Source organism: Sorex fumeus, unplaced genomic scaffold (assembly GCF_029834395.1).
Source record: "Sorex fumeus unplaced genomic scaffold, SorFum_2.1 ptg000015l, whole genome shotgun sequence".
Taxonomy (NCBI): domain Eukaryota; kingdom Metazoa; phylum Chordata; class Mammalia; order Eulipotyphla; family Soricidae; genus Sorex; species Sorex fumeus.
In genome coordinates this window covers 20,305,109-20,323,356 of record NW_026606072.1, presented here as the reverse complement: position 1 = coordinate 20,323,356, position 18,248 = coordinate 20,305,109, and the positions used below count along the sequence as shown (strand labels likewise).

At 40.4% G+C, this 18,248-nt stretch overlaps 1 protein-coding gene across 1 annotated transcript in view; it reads left to right on the top strand.

Moving 5' to 3' along the window:
* The window catches only part of NDUFS4 (NADH:ubiquinone oxidoreductase subunit S4), a 90,625-nt gene that overhangs the window by 24,210 nt on the left and 48,167 nt on the right, over positions 1 to 18,248 (top strand). Inside the window, exon 2 of the mRNA XM_056112093.1 lies at positions 14,982 to 15,060. Coding sequence (XP_055968068.1) covers positions 14,982 to 15,060 — 79 coding nt within the window. The remainder of the gene's footprint in view (positions 1 to 14,981; positions 15,061 to 18,248) is intronic.

Below are 18,248 nucleotides of genomic sequence, written 5' to 3'. Positions count from 1 at the left end.
GGGTGGGGGTTGTTTCCAGGGCTACACCCTGCAATGCTCCGGGAACGATGAAATGTTAGGGATTGAACACTGGATTGAGCTATTGTAGTATTTCTCAGCCCCTGAGTTATTTCCTCGTAAATTCCCTTTCCTTTTGCTGTGATTGTTTCTTTGATTCGGGATTGAACATCTTTGGTTGTAGTGCTTATAACTTGACTGTGGTACTTCCTGGTTGCACCCTTCTTTAGCTTCAAGTTCTGATTTTAGTTCAGATTAAGCGGAATGGGTCATTCTGCTTCTATACGTGGTGGTTGGTTTGAACTACTGGTTGGGGTGCTTAAGCTGTGGGACTAATCAGGGATTGCACACCTCAGTTATGGTGCTTGCACACACTTAAAGGAAATCCTATTCACTTCCGTTAGTCAGTGATTATCATGGGGATTGTCACTTTGCTTTTGTTTTTGGGTCACACCTGGCATTGCTCAAGGAGCTGGGTCTGTGCTCAGGGTCTATCCTGGCCGTTCTTGGGGGATATGTGGTACTGGGGATCAAACTGTGATCAGCCTTATGTAAGGCAAGGGCCTTATCTCTTTAGTGCTGAGGATTATTACTTTGACGTTTTCATCATGTAGCTTCGAAAATTATGATGTGCTTGGACTTTTACCCTGGCTTCTGTCTTCATCTATCAGTGGGTGAGTCCCTCTATTTCTTTATTATGTGGTGGTTCTAAATGAGAAATAAGGGTGAGGGTCTTTGTTGCATCAGGCTTAATGGTGATGGAGTTTAAGTTTCAGACAGTGACTGGCTTTTGAGTTTTGTGTGGAGCGATTGACTGTGGAGAATTGTGTTTGTGAGTGCCCTGCAGGTGGTTGCTACGGTAGAGCTATAGTGTGCCTTACTGCAGGTTAGGGCTCACAGTTGCTGGTGCCTGGGAGTTGCTGTCTTCATTTCCATTTTCTGCGTTGAAGTTTTTTGGTGGTCTTTCAAATAGTGTATGTCAATGTGTTATCTGCAAAAAGTGATAGCTTAACTTATTATTTAGGTCTGTAATCCATTTTGAGTTCATTTTTGTGAAAGCTGTAAGATGATTATGTAGATTCTTTTTTAAAATATGATGTGATTATTCTTCAAGTTTCTTACCAAAAGTAAAATTGTTCCATTAGATTGTGATTTTTTCCAAAGATTTGTTGATTGCTACTCATTCTGTCCACTGATCTATTTGTCTTTTTACCATTCAACACCAACTTGATTACTGTTGCCATGTACTAAATCTTGAAGTTAGTGTCATCCTTTTTTAAGCTCTTTCTCAATTAGGTTGACTATTTGGGGTTTTTGACTTTCTGGGTGAACTTTAGAATTGGCTTGCTGATGACCACAGATTAATTTGCCAAAATTCTGATTTTGGTGTATTGGAACTACAGATTAAATTTGGGAGAAGTGGCATCTTAGTAACATCAGTTTTTCTTTTCCTGCCGCCGCACCTGGCTGTCCTCTCCGGGGCCCCTTGGAGGGGAGCGGGTTGAGTTTTCCTCCCCACCCCGACCAGGGCTCTGCCGCCGAAGACCTCCAGAACCAGCAACCACCATGCTGAGACCACTCTCCACACGCATGAAGGTACCAGCAGAGGAACAAAGGCATGTGGGTCCCGGGGCTGAGATCTCCAAGCCTGCTCGGATCGGGGCTGAGCATCCTCCACCCAGATCCTCCGTATTCCAGTAGGCAGGGGTCACACCCACCAACTGGCCCCCTGGCACCGTGTAATCCCATCAACGGCCAAGACCCAGAGACTATAAAACCCAGCTCCTGGAAGAGAACAGCACAGAGTCTCCTGCCCCTGCGCCTGGCTATCCTCGCCGGGGCCCCTTGGAGGGGAGCGGGTTGAGTTTTCCTCCCCACCCTGACCAGGGCTCCGGCAGCCCCATTTGCGGCCGCGTGACATCTTATCATCTCACTCTTACTTTGGACAAACTGGCAGGCTACCAAATGTAACCTGCCCACATGGCAGAGTCTGGCAAACTCCCCGTGGCGTACCCAGTATGCCATATACCAGTAACAATGATGAGTCTCATTCTGCTAACCCTGAAAGAGCCTTGAATATGGCACTTTTTAAAAAATTCTCAGGGCTAGGATGTAGGAGACGTTACTGGGGCCTGCTCGAGGCAATCGACGAACAAAAGGATGGTCGTGATCGTGATGTTTATTAGAATTCTGTTTTATTTTTTAAATTAGAATCTAGTTTTCTTCATTTACAACAGATGTTTTAAGTACTCTTTTAATATTTCAAGATGTATGCTCGAAAAGTCTTAATGGTGAAAAGAAAAAGCAAGCACTTGCAGAGAACTTCTGCCAAGCCTTTAGATTGATCCTGAGTGCCCTGATCCTGAGCACTATAAGACATGAGCTAAAGGGGTGCCCAGCCCCTGAGCTTCACTATGGGTGGCCCTTGTTGGTCCCATTTAGTATGAAGGTGAAAGAAATAATTTGAGGAGACAGGAGATAGTACAAGAATTAAGGCACTTGCCTCACATCCTGACAATCCCTGTCTCATTCCTGGCACCACATACAGCCCTCGAGCACCACCAAGACTGCCTCCTGCACACAAGCCAGCCACAATACCACACCTTGAGTACTAGGGGTGGCCCAAGCTTACTACCCCAACCCCTAATAAAAAAGAGTTTGTACTGAGAAACATCTGATTAAGAATACTATCATTGAATCAAAATATTAAAACTTTTTTCCCTTTGAAGTGTACTATTATTATCAACAAGAATAGGCATTCTCTCATATCTCTCCTAGCAGTTTGAAACTATATCTTCAGATTTTTTTAGAACCACGTTAGAATACTCACCCAAAACCCAGCAATCATGTTGTGAGAAGGTCCATGCTGCCTCATGGAAAACTACAGAGAAATCCATGGGCAGTTCCATTTAGTTAGTTGGGCAGACTCTCTAGCCCAGGTTGAGCTATCCCAGCAGATACCGTAAGTATTAGAGATACACTTTTTTTCCAAACCCTGTCCAGACTTTAGCTTCATCAGCAGAATAAAAGGGCTATTACTTTAGGCAGTTGAATATTGGGATGTACTTAACTATATATAACAACATCATTGAGAATATTTCACTATGTTTTCCTAAACATTAAAAATAAAGCTGGGACCAGAGTGATAGTGCAGCGAGTAGGGTGCTTGTCTTGCTTATAGCTGACACAGGTTCAATCTCCAGTAGCCCATGTAGTCCCCTGAACACTGCCAAAAGTAATTCCTGAGTTCAGAGCCAGGAGTAAGCCTTGAACACTGCTGGGTGTGACCCCAAACCTCCCAAAATAAATTAAAGGAATAAAGCAGTTACTTAAAGGAATCATAATCTATAGAATTTATTTTTCAAAAAGCAGTTAATCCTCAGCATTTAACTCTAGCCATTCATACTGTCAGTTTATCACAAATTGAATGAACTGAAGTTCACACTAAATAAAAAGTGTTTAGCTATATATGAAACCATAAGTAACTATTACTGACAGTTTTAGCTGAAATGTCGAAATACAGTATATTCTCTATGGCAAAATAATAGCCTCAGGCGTTGGAGTGATAGTACAGCAGGCAGGGTGCCTGCCTTGCACACAACTAACCTGGGTTCTGTCTGACCCCATATGGTCTCCAGAGCTTGCCAGGAGTGAGCCCAGAGTGCAGTCAGGAGTAAGCCCTGAGCATAGCCTGGTGCCGCCCAACAAACAAAAACCAAAACCAGACAAAACAAAATAGCTGCAGACATTAAAATACTTTGATTTTTGAGTCAGTAGTCTTCAAGTCATTGATATTAAAGATCTACAAGATCTTTATCAATGGAGAAAATTTAAAATATCTCCATCATATTGTACCTACTAGATGAATGCAAAAAAAAACCTAAAAAAAATTGAAATGTGATGTCAGATAACCATTTTAATATTCTGAGAAACAGAATGGAGAGAGCAATGGAACGTCAGGAATGAGACCGTTTCTCATAAACATTGCCTTCGTGAGATTCAGCTGTAGTCTGACCTTTCCACACTCACGGTCAAAGTTGGCCAGCATTTGTGCTGCTTGGCTAATGTTTGGTGTTATTAGAATGATGTCATCAGCAAAGCGGAGGTGGTATAGTTGCCGACCGTCTATCTTCACTCCCATTTCTTCCCATTCCAGTCATTGCATGACGTTCTTGAGGGTGGCACTGAAGAGTTTCGGTGAAATGTTATCACCCTGCTGAACCCTACTCTTGACATGGATGATCACTTGTAGAATGGTGAGATCCTGGTAGTGAATACGTAATACAGCTCAAGGAGGATCCTGATGTATTGAGTCTGAACGCCCTGTTTGGCTAAGACTTCGAGGGACCGCTTCAGTCTCAACAGAATCAAAGGCCTTCTTTAAATCAATGAATGTTAGAAAGAGCATCATCTTGAACTCCCGAGAAACCTCAATGAGCTTGGTTATCTTGTGGATATGTTTGATCGTGCTGAATCCTTTTTGGAACCCGGCTTGCTCGCATGGTTGACCTTCATCTAGTGTCCTGTCAATCCTATTCAGGATGACTCAAGTGAACAGCTTGTAGACAACAGATAACAGGCAGATTGTGTGATAGTTGCCAATGTCGTGGATGTCTCCCTTCTTGTACAGAAGTACAGTCCTGTTGGTTTTCCATTGGGACGGAACCTTGCATTCAGACAGGTAGCATGTGAAGAGCCGAGCCAGTGTATTGATGAGAACTGGTGGCAGGTTCTTCAGGTGTTTGGGTCTGACCTTGTCTGGGCAGGGTGCTGTTTGCTTCCTTACCGACTGAATGGCGTGTCGGATTTTGGAAGGAAGTATGTTAGGAACGACATATCCATCCTGTGAAATTTGGTGTGTGGGTAGGTGGATGTAGCTATCGAAGAGATTTGAGTAGAAGTCATGGATAATCTTCTCCATTGTTGTTTTGGAAGATGTGATTGATCCATCAGGACGTTGGAGGGCATTTATCTTGGTCTTATAGTTGGCGAAGGATAGGCGGGCGTTGTGAATGCTTTTCCCGGCTTCTGTTGCATCTGCCAGCACTGCTGCTCTTCTCTCTTTGAGGTCTTCCTTTATTGCTTCTCTGCACTGCTTTGCAAGCTTTGAAGTTCGCTGGTGGTTGCCTGAGGCTTGCGCCAAGCCACCTTGGCGAATGAGCTTGAGGGTTTTCGAAGACAGGCATCTTTTTGTGGCTATCTCTCTGTTGGCGTTCCTCGCACAATCATGGAGGTGCTGAACCAGTCGATCGTATTCCTTGTCAATGTTGTCAATGATGGCATCTTCCCATGTTGCCACAACAGTTCCAAAGAACTCCCAGATGGTGGTCTAATTCTAATGTATATTTGTCATAATTTCTATTCTTTACCTATACTGTTTACTATGATCTTAAAATGCTTAACAGGTCAAGTCAGTAAAAATATGCAATTTGCTCACAGAGGTCTCTTTCCCCATTCTTCCTAGTCAGGTGGAATCCTTGGAGGACTAGTAGCAACTGCAGTTCTGGATACAACTCAGATTAAGCCAGTCCTTTGAGAGTCATCCAACAGACTAAGGAAAGATTTGTGCAAGAGGGATAAGGGTAATTATGCTCACATACCAGACTTTGGAATGGAATTGACGAGTAATAAGGAAGAGAATGTGGGCAAGATATTAGAGGGCGGTAATAAAGAAACTGGAGGGCATAATGGAAAATGTAAAAAGTGAAGGAGAAAGAAATAGACTCAAGTTTATGGTAACGTATCAAAATAAATAGTATAAATAAAAGGGACTAAATAAGAAACAAAGATGTCATTGTGGTCAGTGTAGCAATATTAAAAAGCCCAAAGAGGCCCAGCGTGATAGTTCGAAGACAGGGTGCCTGCCTTGCACCTGACTGACCCAGGTTTGATCCCCAGCATCTCTTGCAGTTCTCTGAGCACCACCAGGAATGATTCTTGAATGCAGACCCTGAGCACCGCCATTGTGGCCTCAGACCAAAAATAAAAAGCCCAAAGATTACAGAAGAATCTCACCAATTAGGAATGCCAAGTTATTGATAATACTGGTGAGAAAAGGGTATCTCCACTAATTGGAATGACTTAAATGAAGGGATTGAATATTTATATTTTGGTATATCCTATAAAACTTGGGATAAAGTTTGCCGTAAATATTTTATTAACCTGTGAATTAAATATAGCAAATACAGTGTTGAATATAAATTAGTGGTAATAAAGCTATGTCACTGCACCGTCATTGCAGATTTTATGCTTTTTATTTATTTATTTTTGCAGAAAAGTAGTGTGTGACCATTATGTGGAGATTTTTTATTTATTTATTTATTTATTGAATCACTGTGGGAAAGGTTACAAAGCTTTCAGGTTTATGTCTCAGTCATGCAAATATCAAACACATTTCCCTTTACCAATACTTATTTTTTACCATGAAGAACCCCAATAAAACCCCACCCCCCACCCCTCCCCGTCCCTGTGAGGCAGATGAATTCTAGTTAACACTCTATCTGCTTTGATTAGATTCATTGTTTCAATAAAAGATTCACCACTATTATTTAGAGTTTACCCCCCCCCCCAAATCAGACATGCTGAAAAAGCATTGTGAAGTGATTTGCTTTCTACAGCTGGGTTCAAGAATTAAATGTTGGTTTTGGATTTCTGCTATTTTACCTATTGACCCTGGAAGTATTTCTACTGAAAGTCGGATAGTTAAGAAATTGGTTTCTGTGTTCTGGAGTCGTGGCCGTGCTGGAGAGCCGCTCGCGGGGGGACCGGTGGCCTCGGTAGGGCGTGAAGGGCGGACCAGAACGCCCCCCTTCCCATGAGGTTTTAGTCGCCCCCACACTCCCGGCTCATACCTGCTGTCCACAAGGCTCCCATGTGGCCGCCATCTTTCTTTCTAGAGAGGAGAGGGCGAATGGGGCAACACCCTTTCCCCTCCGGCAGACTTGATGGCCTGGATCAACGCATAGTCCGTTCACTTTTCTGCTCCAAGCTGCCGGGTTCTGCATTAAGTCCTTGTGCTTCTGGGGCCGTAGCTGTGCTGGAGAGCCGCTCGTGGGGAGCGACTGGTGACCTCGGTAGGGCGTGAAGGACGGACCGGAACGCCCCCCTTCCCATGAGGTTTTAGTCGCCCCCACACCCCCGGCTCATACCTGCTGTCCACAAGGCTCCCATGTGGCCGCCATCTTTCTTTCCAGAGGGAGGGGGGCGGAAGGGAGCAACACCCTTTCCCCTCCGGCAGACTTGATGGCCTGGATCAATGCATAGTCCGTTCACTTTTCTGCTCCAAGCTGCTAGGTTCTGCATTAAGTCCTTGTGCTTCTGGGGCCGTGGCTGTGCTGGAGAGCCGCTCGTGGGGGGCGACTGGTGACCTCGGTAGGGCGTGAAGGACGGACCGGAACGCCCCCCTTCCCATGAGGTTTTAGTCGCCCCTATGTGGAGATTTTTTTAAAAATTGTGTCAGTATTATTAAAAAGGGCTGGAGCGATAGCACGGCTGGTAGGGCGTTTGCCTTGCATGTGGCCAACCCAGGTTCGATTCCTCTGTCCCCCTCGGAGAGCCCAGCAAGCTACCAAGAGTTTCCCACCCACACAGTAGAAACTGGCAAGCTACCCGTGACATGTTCAATATGCTAAGCACAGTAACAAAAAGTCTCACAATGGAGATGTTACTGGTGCCCGCTCAAGCAAATCGATGAACAGTGTTATAGTGAACAGTGTTATAGAACAGTGTTATAGTTATATAACACTTATAGTGTTATATAGTTATATAACACTGTTATAGTGAACAGGACAGTGTTATAGTGCTACAGCACACTATTAAAAGAAAAAAACAGGGTATGATGATTATTAGTGAAATACGGTATCAATTTTTAAAATTATCTTTGATGATAAAGTGTTGGTCTCAAGAAACAAAACTTTGTCACAAAGGGGAAGGGAAATGTAATTAGGATTGAGAAGGGACCATGTGACCGTGATAATTGGATCACTTTGGACAAAAACTGAGTGCTGAAGGTAGTAAAGTGATGTGTGTGATGCCTTTCAGTAACAGTATTGCAAACCACAATGCCTAAAAGGAAAATGAGAGAGAAAGAGAGAAGAAAAGTTTCTTCCATAGAGGCAGGTTCCTTGGGGGGGTGGGGGGGGCAGGAAACTGGGGCCATTGGTGGCGGGAAATGTGCATTGGTGAAGGGATGGGAATTGGAATATTGTGTGACTGAAAATCATGAACAAATTTTGTAACTGTATATCTCTCGGCAATTCAGTAAAAAAAAAAAAATTAAAGAAACCCCCAAAACCTACATATACAGTGAAAGAAAAATAACTTGTGAACAAAGGTACTAAAACTAAATTAGAAAAAAAAAGAAATATCAGAGTTAGTAAGCATAACTTATATATAACAGATAAAAGATTGATAGAATATATAAAATGCCATTAGTAACCAGGACAAAAATTAGAAAAATGTAGGGATGGGGAGAGAACAGAGAATATGGTAAATAGTAATAACAGCTACACCAATAACCATTTTAAATGAAAATGATCTAAATACATCAGTTGGAAGAGAGAGTGTATTAGAAAACTTAAAAACCAAAGAAATCAAGACCTAATTATAACATGCCTGGAAGAAACCCAATTTGTTTTTGTTTTGTAGGACTATAGTGGAAGGAAGTGTCACTCTGGAGGAGTGGCGTGCCAAATCAAGATAGTTAAGTGTTAAGCATGAAACCCTGTCATAACAGTAAAGTAAATCACGATCACGTAACAGTAAAGTAAATCACGATCCTGTTGTTCTTCGATTGCCTCACGCAGGCCCCAGTAACGTCTCCTTCGCCCTAGCCCTGAGATTTTAAAGTGCCATATTCAAGGCTCTTTCAGGGTTAGGGAAATGAGACCCATCATTGTTACTGGTATTTGGCATATTGGGTACACCACGGGGAGTTTGCCAGATTCTGCCATGTGGGCAGGTTGCATTCGGTAGCCTACCAGGTTGTCCAAAGTAAGAATGAGATAATAAGATAATAAAAAGTAAATCACAGCACCTAAAATTTCTAATTTAAGTGTCTGTCACTGGGGATGGAGAGAGTATAGTGGGTAGGGCACTTGTCTTGCATGTGGTTGACTTGGATTCTGTCCCTTGTACCACATATGGTCCCCAAGCACTACCAGGAGCATTGCTGGGTATGGTCCAAAAACCAAACAAACAAAACATAAAGTGCTGGTCATAGAGTTAGGCTGGAGATAAAGGGAGGGGAATTAGGGACATGGTGGAGTGCAGTAGACAATGGTGAAGGGATTGGTGCTGGAACATTGTATGCCTGAAATCCAAACATGACTTTGTAATTCACAGTTACTAAATAAAAAATAAACAAGTTAAGCATTGTACTTGGCTGTTTGAATCCATGTCCCTGTCACAGGTAAAGCACAGAGGTGGAAAAGACATTCCAGTACTAACTGTAGTCAAATCTTAGTGCTTTTTCTGTATTAATCTCAGATAATACAAGCTCCCTGTGGCGTATTTGATATGCCAAAACCCAGTAACAATGATGGGTCTCATTCCCCTGACCCTGAAAGAGGCTCCAGTGTGGCACTTGCTAAAATCTCGGGGCTAGGACGAATGGAGAAGTTGCTGGTGCCTGCTCGAGGGAATCGATGAACAACGGGATGACAGTGATACAGTGAATCTCAGATGAAGCAGACTTCAGATTAAAAAAAAAAAACAGAAATTTAAAAAGGCATATGAGAACATGATATCTTGGTAAATTCTTCAACAAGCCACTGGCAGTTTTTAATGTGGGGGCAGGGTGATGACTCAATGGCTGAAGTGCTTGCCTTGCAGACTTGAGGCCCTGCGTTTGACCTCTTGTGCCCCTCACATGCACTGGTGATCTCAGTCGCACTGTTGTCTGTGATCCCCTGAGTCACAAAGCCTTCCAGCTGCACTGCAGCCAGGTATGGGCAAGCACCGCGACTAAATGGTGCAAAGCCAGGGGGAAAATAAGATGTAGGAGGAACCTGGCAAGGAGTATGACCTAGCAGGCACCTTGACCAAGAGTATGTGAGCACCACAACTTGAGCAAATGTGTGAGCACCACAGTTGGGCATATGTGTCCTCCCCAGTCACCTCAACATCATCATCAACAGAAAGAGAAAAGGGGAGGAAAACAAAAATATCTTAAGTCTTTTTTTTTTTTTTCATTTTGGGTCACATCCGGCGATGCACAGGTTTTACTCCTGGCTCATGCACTAAGGAATTACTCCTGGCAGTGCTAGGGGGGCCATATGGGATATTGGAAATTGGACCCGGGTCAGCCGCATGCAAGACAAATGCCCTACCCACTGTGCTATTGCTCCAGCCCCTCTCTTATGTCTTTGTGCTAAAGAAAATGTCAAAAGAGAATGTCAAAGGGAATGAGGAAAAACCTGATGGAAGAAACATCCATTACTACAGTGGGAGACTTAAACACTGTTCTCAAGGAAAATGACCAAGTCACTTGTCACTGACAGGTGACAAGCAGAATATAAGTAAGGATAGATGGTTAAACAGCTCCATCAATCAGCTAGATATGATTGACATATATATATATAAAACTTTATTTACATTCTTCATAGACTTATAGAATACTCACCAAGATAAGCTGTATTCTAAATTTATAAAGTACACTTTAACAAATGTAAAAAGAATAGAAATCACACAATGCATACATGCCTTGACCTCTTAAAATATAGAACCAAAACAGAAATTGGGTACTTTCCTATTTTTAAAAATTTGAGGTGTAGCAAGAGGGAATTTATGCTATTAAACACATATCTTAGAAAAGGTGACCTAGATTCACCATGGAAAACTATAGAAAAGAAATAGAAACTTCTGGGAAGCAAAAAATATTAATAATGAAATAATCACTGTCACTGTCCTCCCGTTGTTTATTGGTTCTGCTCGAGTGGGCCCAATAATGTCTCCATTGTGACACGTTACTGTGTTTGGCGTATTGAATATGTCACAGGTAGCTTGCCAGGCTTTGCCATGTGGGCGAAATACAATAAAAAATATAAAACAAAACTTTTTCTTTGAATATCAATTTCAAACCAGGTTAAACAGGAAAAACTAAGAAACTATCAATATAAAAAAATGAAAGGCATGTAAATTTTACTGATGACATGGATATTATTATAAGGATACTAAAAACATATGAGGAACTCTGTGCTGTCAAACTTAAGATGAAACAAACTATCTGAAAATCAGAAATTACCAAAACTTTTACAAGGAGAAATAATCTAGCCACTGCATAAACTGAATCAGTAATAACCTTCTAAAATGAAATAATCGCCAGGCCAAGATGTTTTCTATCAAACATACAGAATTGGTGCATTCTTAACATTTAAGAATAAATGATATTAATCATCTATTATATCTTCCAAACAAGAGTGCTACCTTCCTTCTGTTATACACAATGCCAGGATTACTTTAATACCAAAACCAGATAAAGACAGTGAAAGAAAGGAAGACTATAGACCAATATCTCTTAGGAACATAGGTGCACAACTCCCGAATTAAACATTAGCATACTGAATCAAATAATGTACTAAAATATTTAGAAACCATAACCAAATGGGATTCATTTCAAGGTGAGCCATTTCAGCATTCAAATATTAACTAATATAATGCAGTTCACATCATATAATGCAGTTCACATCAACTAAGCAAATGAAAAGAGTAACTTACATATCTGCATGAAGAAGAGACTAAATCTACTATTAGCACACATAACGCCTAGCAAAGAGACCCCTTCATTGAGACTGGGAAAAACCGGTAACTCCTCTTGTTACTCTCCTGTCCAGCACTGTACTGAAAGTTCCAGTTTACTTATTAAGTGAAATGCGTAAGTGTGCATGGAAGGAAGATTTAAAACTATCCTTACTCACAGATAGCATCTTTGTCTACCTGGGAAAATCTGAAAGAATTGAGTTGTAATACATTAATATATAAAAGGGTATTTGCTTTCTTATAGTAATGAATGACTGGAATTTGACATTTAAAACAATAGTATTTACATTAGCATCCCAAAGTGAATATTGTGGTATCTAACCAATTAAATCATAATTTTGATATGACATAATTACCAACAATTTTTGCAGAACATTTAATTTTTTAAAAATTTTTATAAAGTTCACAGTGGTTTATTACATTCAATATTTCAACACCAATTCCACCACCATTACACGGTCCCTCCACCATTATTTCCAGTTTTCCCAATCACCCCTCAAGCCTGCCCCCTTAGTAGGCCTAAATGATTTATTCTGTATTGCTTGTTATATTTAATTTGCTAAAAATGACAAAAAAAAGATTTCTGTAGAAGAAAGTGTGAAGATTGTTGTATCTTACCCTGGAGTTATTAAGCTCTTGTATAAGAGATTACCAACATGTTATTACAGGTTAAGCCTTTTGTGGTAATATTTTTTTAATTGGGACTGGTTGTCTTCTACTTACATCCTATCCAGTGTGGTGTACTACTCTTGGTATATCAATGGTGAGGAGCATGAGATGCTGCACTCTCGAGGAATTCTAAAATTTTGATGGGATGATACAGCTGGAGTTAAATTTTTTAGTTGGATGGTAATTTGGGGTTTTATAGTCTCTGGATCTTGGCCGTTGATGGGATTACACGGCGCCATGATGGGATTACATGGCGCCAGGGGGCCAGTTGGTGGGTGTGACCCCTGCCTACTGGAAGGCAGAGGATCTGGGTGGAGGATGCTCAGCCCTGATCTGAGCAGACTTGGAGATCTCAGCCCCGGGACCCGCATGCCTTTGTTCCTCTGCTGGTACCTTCATGCGTGTGGAGAGTGGTCTCAGCATGGCGGTGGCTGGTTCTGGAGGTCTTCGGCTGCCGGAGCTCTGGTCGGGCCGGGGAGAGAAACTCAATCCGCCCCCTCCAAGGGGCTCTGGCAAAGACAGCCAGGCGCAGGGGCAGGAGACTCTGCATTCACGGCCGCGCGACATCTTATCTCATTCTTACTTTGGACAAACCTGGCAGGCTACCGAATGTAACCTGCCCACACGGCAGAGTCTCGCAAACTCCCCATGGCGTACCCAATATGCCAAATACCAGTAACAATGAAGGGTCTCATTCTCCTAAGCCTGAAAGAGCCTTGAATATGGCACTTTTTAAAAATCTCAGGGCTAGGACGAAGGAGATGTTACTGGGGCCTGCTCGAGGCAATCGATGAACAACAGGATGGTCGTCATCGTCGTGATAGTGATCAGTAATTTGGGGGTATGGAAACATCTCTACAGCTTGCTGATCTCTTTCAGAATTTATTTGAGTGTCAGGATCATGGTCTGTTTATGAACTTAGATGGCGCCAAAGTTAGTTCATGGGCATGACTGCCAGGCTCCCAGAAGAACAGGGGGATGGGGTAGGTTACCCATTACTGACTCCTTAAGAGCTTGGAGATTTCCGGCAGAAAACCCACATACCTGAGTTTTTCAACAGATTCATTCCTGGATGAGACTTGTCCTGAACCTGTGTAATCTAGCCGTAAGAATGGCTGGCAGGGCTCTGTTTGGGTGGGTGGAGGGCCCACCTACCTACCTCCGGATGCCCTGGATATGAGACTCAGCCTGGCATGGGGTCTGGAAGCATCTCTGCAGCTTGTTGATCTTTTTCAAGATTTATTTGTGAGTTTCTCTGTGTAGTAGTATTTTAATACATTTTAATAAAAAATGAATATATACAATATATTCATTATATTGCATATATTATGTATATTATATATTATATACAATATAAAGGTAAAGGTAAAAGGTAAAGGCCCTCCCGTTGATCGTCGATTTGCTCGAGCGGGCCCAGTAACGTCTCCATTGGAGACCTTGTTGTTACTGTGTCTGGCATATCGAATACTCTCGGTAGCTTGCCGGGCTCTCCGAGAGGGGCGGAGGAATCGAACTCGGGTCGGCCATAGTTGGCCGCTTGTAAGGCGAACACCCTACCCGCTGTGCTATCGCTCCAGCCCGATATATACAATATAATGAATATATATTGTATTTAACCTTTTATTATATGTATTTTATATGTATTAATATGTATTTAATAAAAAGTTCATCTAGTGTTCAATAACTTCAAATATAATACAGATTTGTATAAAATCTAGTAGCAATTTAAAAATAATACTACAAACTTTTTCGACTTAACATAGTTTTAAATTTCTACTTATTTTCCTAATATGTTAGTATAAATTTACCATTGTAAATAAGCTACTCTTACACCCAAAATAGATCTGTATGAAAATAGTTACATGGCTTTTATTCTTTTTTTTCTTGGGGGCCTAGACTGACAAACTTTCTGGTCTGCACTCATAAAAATCAGCATAGTAATTGTCACTGGAGGTTTTTCTGTGACAGAGCACCCATAGACTGACGTAAAGTGCAGGCTGTGGTGAAATTTCTGCAGTGAGTTTGCCAAAAACTTGGAAAACATAGCACATTGGGGAGAAAATAGATTATTGTGTCCTCTTTTTTCTATGCCTTTTTTTTTCTTTTTGTGTCACGCTCGGCGATGCATAGGAGTTACTCTTGGCTTTGCACTCAGGAATTATTCCTGGTGGTGCTCAGGGGACTATATGGGATGCTGGGAATCGAATCCAGGTTGGTCACGCGCAAGGCAAACACCCTACCCTCTATACTGTCGCTCCAGCCCCTTTCTGTCCCTTTTGTTTTTATAAGACATACTGTTGAAATAACTTAATCCAAGGTTTGTTTGTCTTTTTTTCTAATTGCATGGATCTTTTTGTTTCGTTTTTTGCTCTGAGGCCACATCTGATAGTGTAAGGGCTCACTCATGGCTCTGTGTGCAGGAATTATTTATGTCAGGACTCAGGTGCTGGGGACCAAATTCGGTAGCCAGCATGGAAGGCAAATGCCCTATCTACTGCTTTTTTATCTTTATGGTCCCATACATGTATCATTTTTTGACTTAAAGCCTTGCATTGCAGGTTTTTGAGCACTTCATTATGGAGGATGACACCGGATCAAGCTCGAGAGAAGCAACTCATAACAGTTGACGAAAAATTGGTAAGAGTGTTGTACAAGGAGTAGCAAATTGCTGTGATTTTGTACAGTAGGATGAGTTCTTTTCAGAAAGTGGTAATATTTAGATTGTATATAAATTTTAAGAAATATCACAATGTAACTATTATTAAGTATTCTCTTATACAATGGATTTCTTCTCATCAAATAGGAATAAATGTGAGCAGAACTCAAGTGTATTATGCAGAGTTACAGAAGCTAGACTAGAGGCTGGAGAGAGAGTGCAGCAGGTATGGCACTTGCCTCGCATGTGGCCGACCTCGTTTCGATCTCTGGCACCCCCAAACATCCTTCGAGGCCTCTTAAGAGTGATCTCTGAGCACAGAACCAGGAGTAAGTCCTGGCAACACTGTATGGGACACAAAAACCAAAGTGTATATGTGTGTGTGGTGGGAGGGGAGACTAGACTTCAAGTCTTATATTCTACTATTTTGACATTTTAGACTAAGTAGACTTCGAGATGCAAAGCTTATCAGAAGTTGGATGTCAGGGTTGGATCCTAAAGGAGGGATTATCTGAAGGGACATGAGAAAAGTGTAGAGGGTGGTATAACTCAGGGTGCTGGTTCCTTTATCACACCCATATTTGTTTCCCTTGTAAGACAGAAAGTCCCATAAACTCTAGAGTTAAAAGAATGAATTTTACTACTTATATGTCTCAGTTGTTTTAAAGGGCTGTGTTTTCTTAATTTGGTGCTGATATACTTCTATATAACAAACGGTCACTGGTTTAAGGTTTATTATATAATAACATATAGGTCATGCCATTTTCTACATGACAGCCTCTGTGTATTTGAAAACAGCTGTCTGGTCCCAAATCCTGATTCTCAAAGAGTGGTCTGGGCAGAGGGGGCTCAGACTGAATGCCTTTGAAAATGTTGCCAGGATTTCTCATGCTACTCCAGATGTGTGGTAATGCGTAGTGGGGATTATGATCTCTGTTCCTTTAAATCCCAGCACTTTTAGTAAGGCAGTTTGAAATTTGCTTTTTTATACTGATGTGAACCTTATGGAGAGCTAAAACCTTTTTACATTTTTTATGTTCTTTGTGTTCTGCACATTAATTGTTTACTGACAACATGTCTCCTTATCTTTTTTTTTTTTCAAACCCCTTAACACATAGCTAGGAAAAGAAGTCTGGCATTTTATATGTAAAAGAATCTTTCCTTTCATTTTAGAACTGTATATAATATTGACACTGTTAGAGACACTTCAGATAATTAAATTTCTAGATTACTATGAATAATGAATTTTGTATCAGAGCATGTGTTAAATTTTTTGCCATTTTAAAGAATGTCTTATTGTTATCAGACTAACCTAACTCATTATTCTGAGAACTATTAAGATACTTAAAATGGAAAGAGTAGAGGGCAGTGTCTTACTAAAATCTTATCAGTTTATGTAGAAGCACAGTGTTTAACAAAAACTGTGGACTGCCCAATTGTTAATTCCAATTATGTGATGATACAGATAATGAAGAAAGTTTACAAATGACTGCTTTGCCTTGTGGCCTTGATTTTGCTGCAGGAGTTTTTGTGGCTTGGAGATAGGGTGAAGAATGTCTTTGCCTTTGTGCTCTATTTAGAGAGTGACTTTTTTTCTCCTTTATATTACACCACCTGTTTTTTTTTGCTTTTTTTTTTAGTGTATTTGATGAATATCCAAGACCAATGTATATATTGTATTTTTATATTCACTTGGACTTTACAAAAGAAATTAAATTTGCAATACCTTTTAAAGATCTTTGAATAGATATTTCCTTACAAAACAACCAAAGTATTAATTACATCCTCATAGGTATTTCTTAATGTGTGTTTTAATCATTTTTAGTATTTGATTTAAAATACAAGTTTGTTGGCATTATCACTGTATTAATCGCTACTGTAAAAAAACTCATAACACCTAAGAATTGTTAATAAAAATGTGTGAAGTGAACTTCAATACTTTGTACATTAATACATTTTTTTCTGTAAAATTATATTGACTGCTATTTTTTCTTCATTCTTCACTTACTCAGTATGTATCATTACTTACTGAGTGAGCACTTATATTTGCAAGACACTGTGCTTCATTGTTTCAATTCACTTTAACTAGTTTATTTTCACTTGGTTGCTTAGTTATTTGATTTGAAGACATGCATCACCTGTTTTAAATTTTACAAGGGTATTATGGTTAGTTATACATGCATTCTCAACATAAATACAAATGAAAAGGAAACTTTTGTTAGCAGTCTGTAAATCTCAAATCTGTGGAGTTATTGGAAAAGTATGGTCATCATTTCTAAGCTTTTTAAAAACTTTAGACATTACATGCAATTATTGTAATATTGTAATACTTTGGATATTTTAAGTATTTTGCAGTAATGTCCTTATTTAAAATTTAGGTATGCACAGTGTTCTGGATGTTACTGAATTTATTATTCTTTATTTCTTGATGACATCTTCCAAATAACAGTAACAGCAGTTAGTTTTGTTACTTGCTGACACTTACAATAAATAATTGCTATTTAAGCAATTGGTATTAAGCAAATGGTATTAGTGGCAGCCAGCCAATTGGATGATAATATTGCTGTTTTAGAATGGCTGCAAACAGCAAGTTATTTAATCGAATTTTTTGTTAACTATAATAGATTTACATGTTTTTCTTTGCTTGATCTTGTTCAAAGGAATTACTAAAATTGAATGATTTTTACAAAGCTTCAAATATAAATCATTCTTATTGTTACACGGCATTTTTTTAAATGTTGCTTTTGCCTCCTAACATACTAAATGTTCATACATGAAAACTTTCTGTAGCTGCAAACTTGAATTTGAAAATGGTTGTTAAAAGGTGATCTGCACGGAAAGATAAACCTAAGTTGGAGGCTTACATTTGCTTTGACTGTTTGCTTTTTTTTTTTTTAAGGGGTCAGTTTTCTTTTGGTGAGATTACTTTCTTTTGGTGTGTGGCAGTGCTATCTCTGCTAGATTATTGAAGGAGTAGTGTCTGTGATTGGGTTATACAGCCTTCTAGAATCTCAAGTGTCTGTTTTGTCTGGACTTTCCTCACGAAGCATTCTTGTGCAAAAATTTCAAGGCTTTAGTCTGGAGCACTGGGTCAAAGGATATGTCTCTTTGAAGGGTAGACAGGAGTTTTTTATGTTTTATTCACTAAATAGTATTTCATTTTACATCA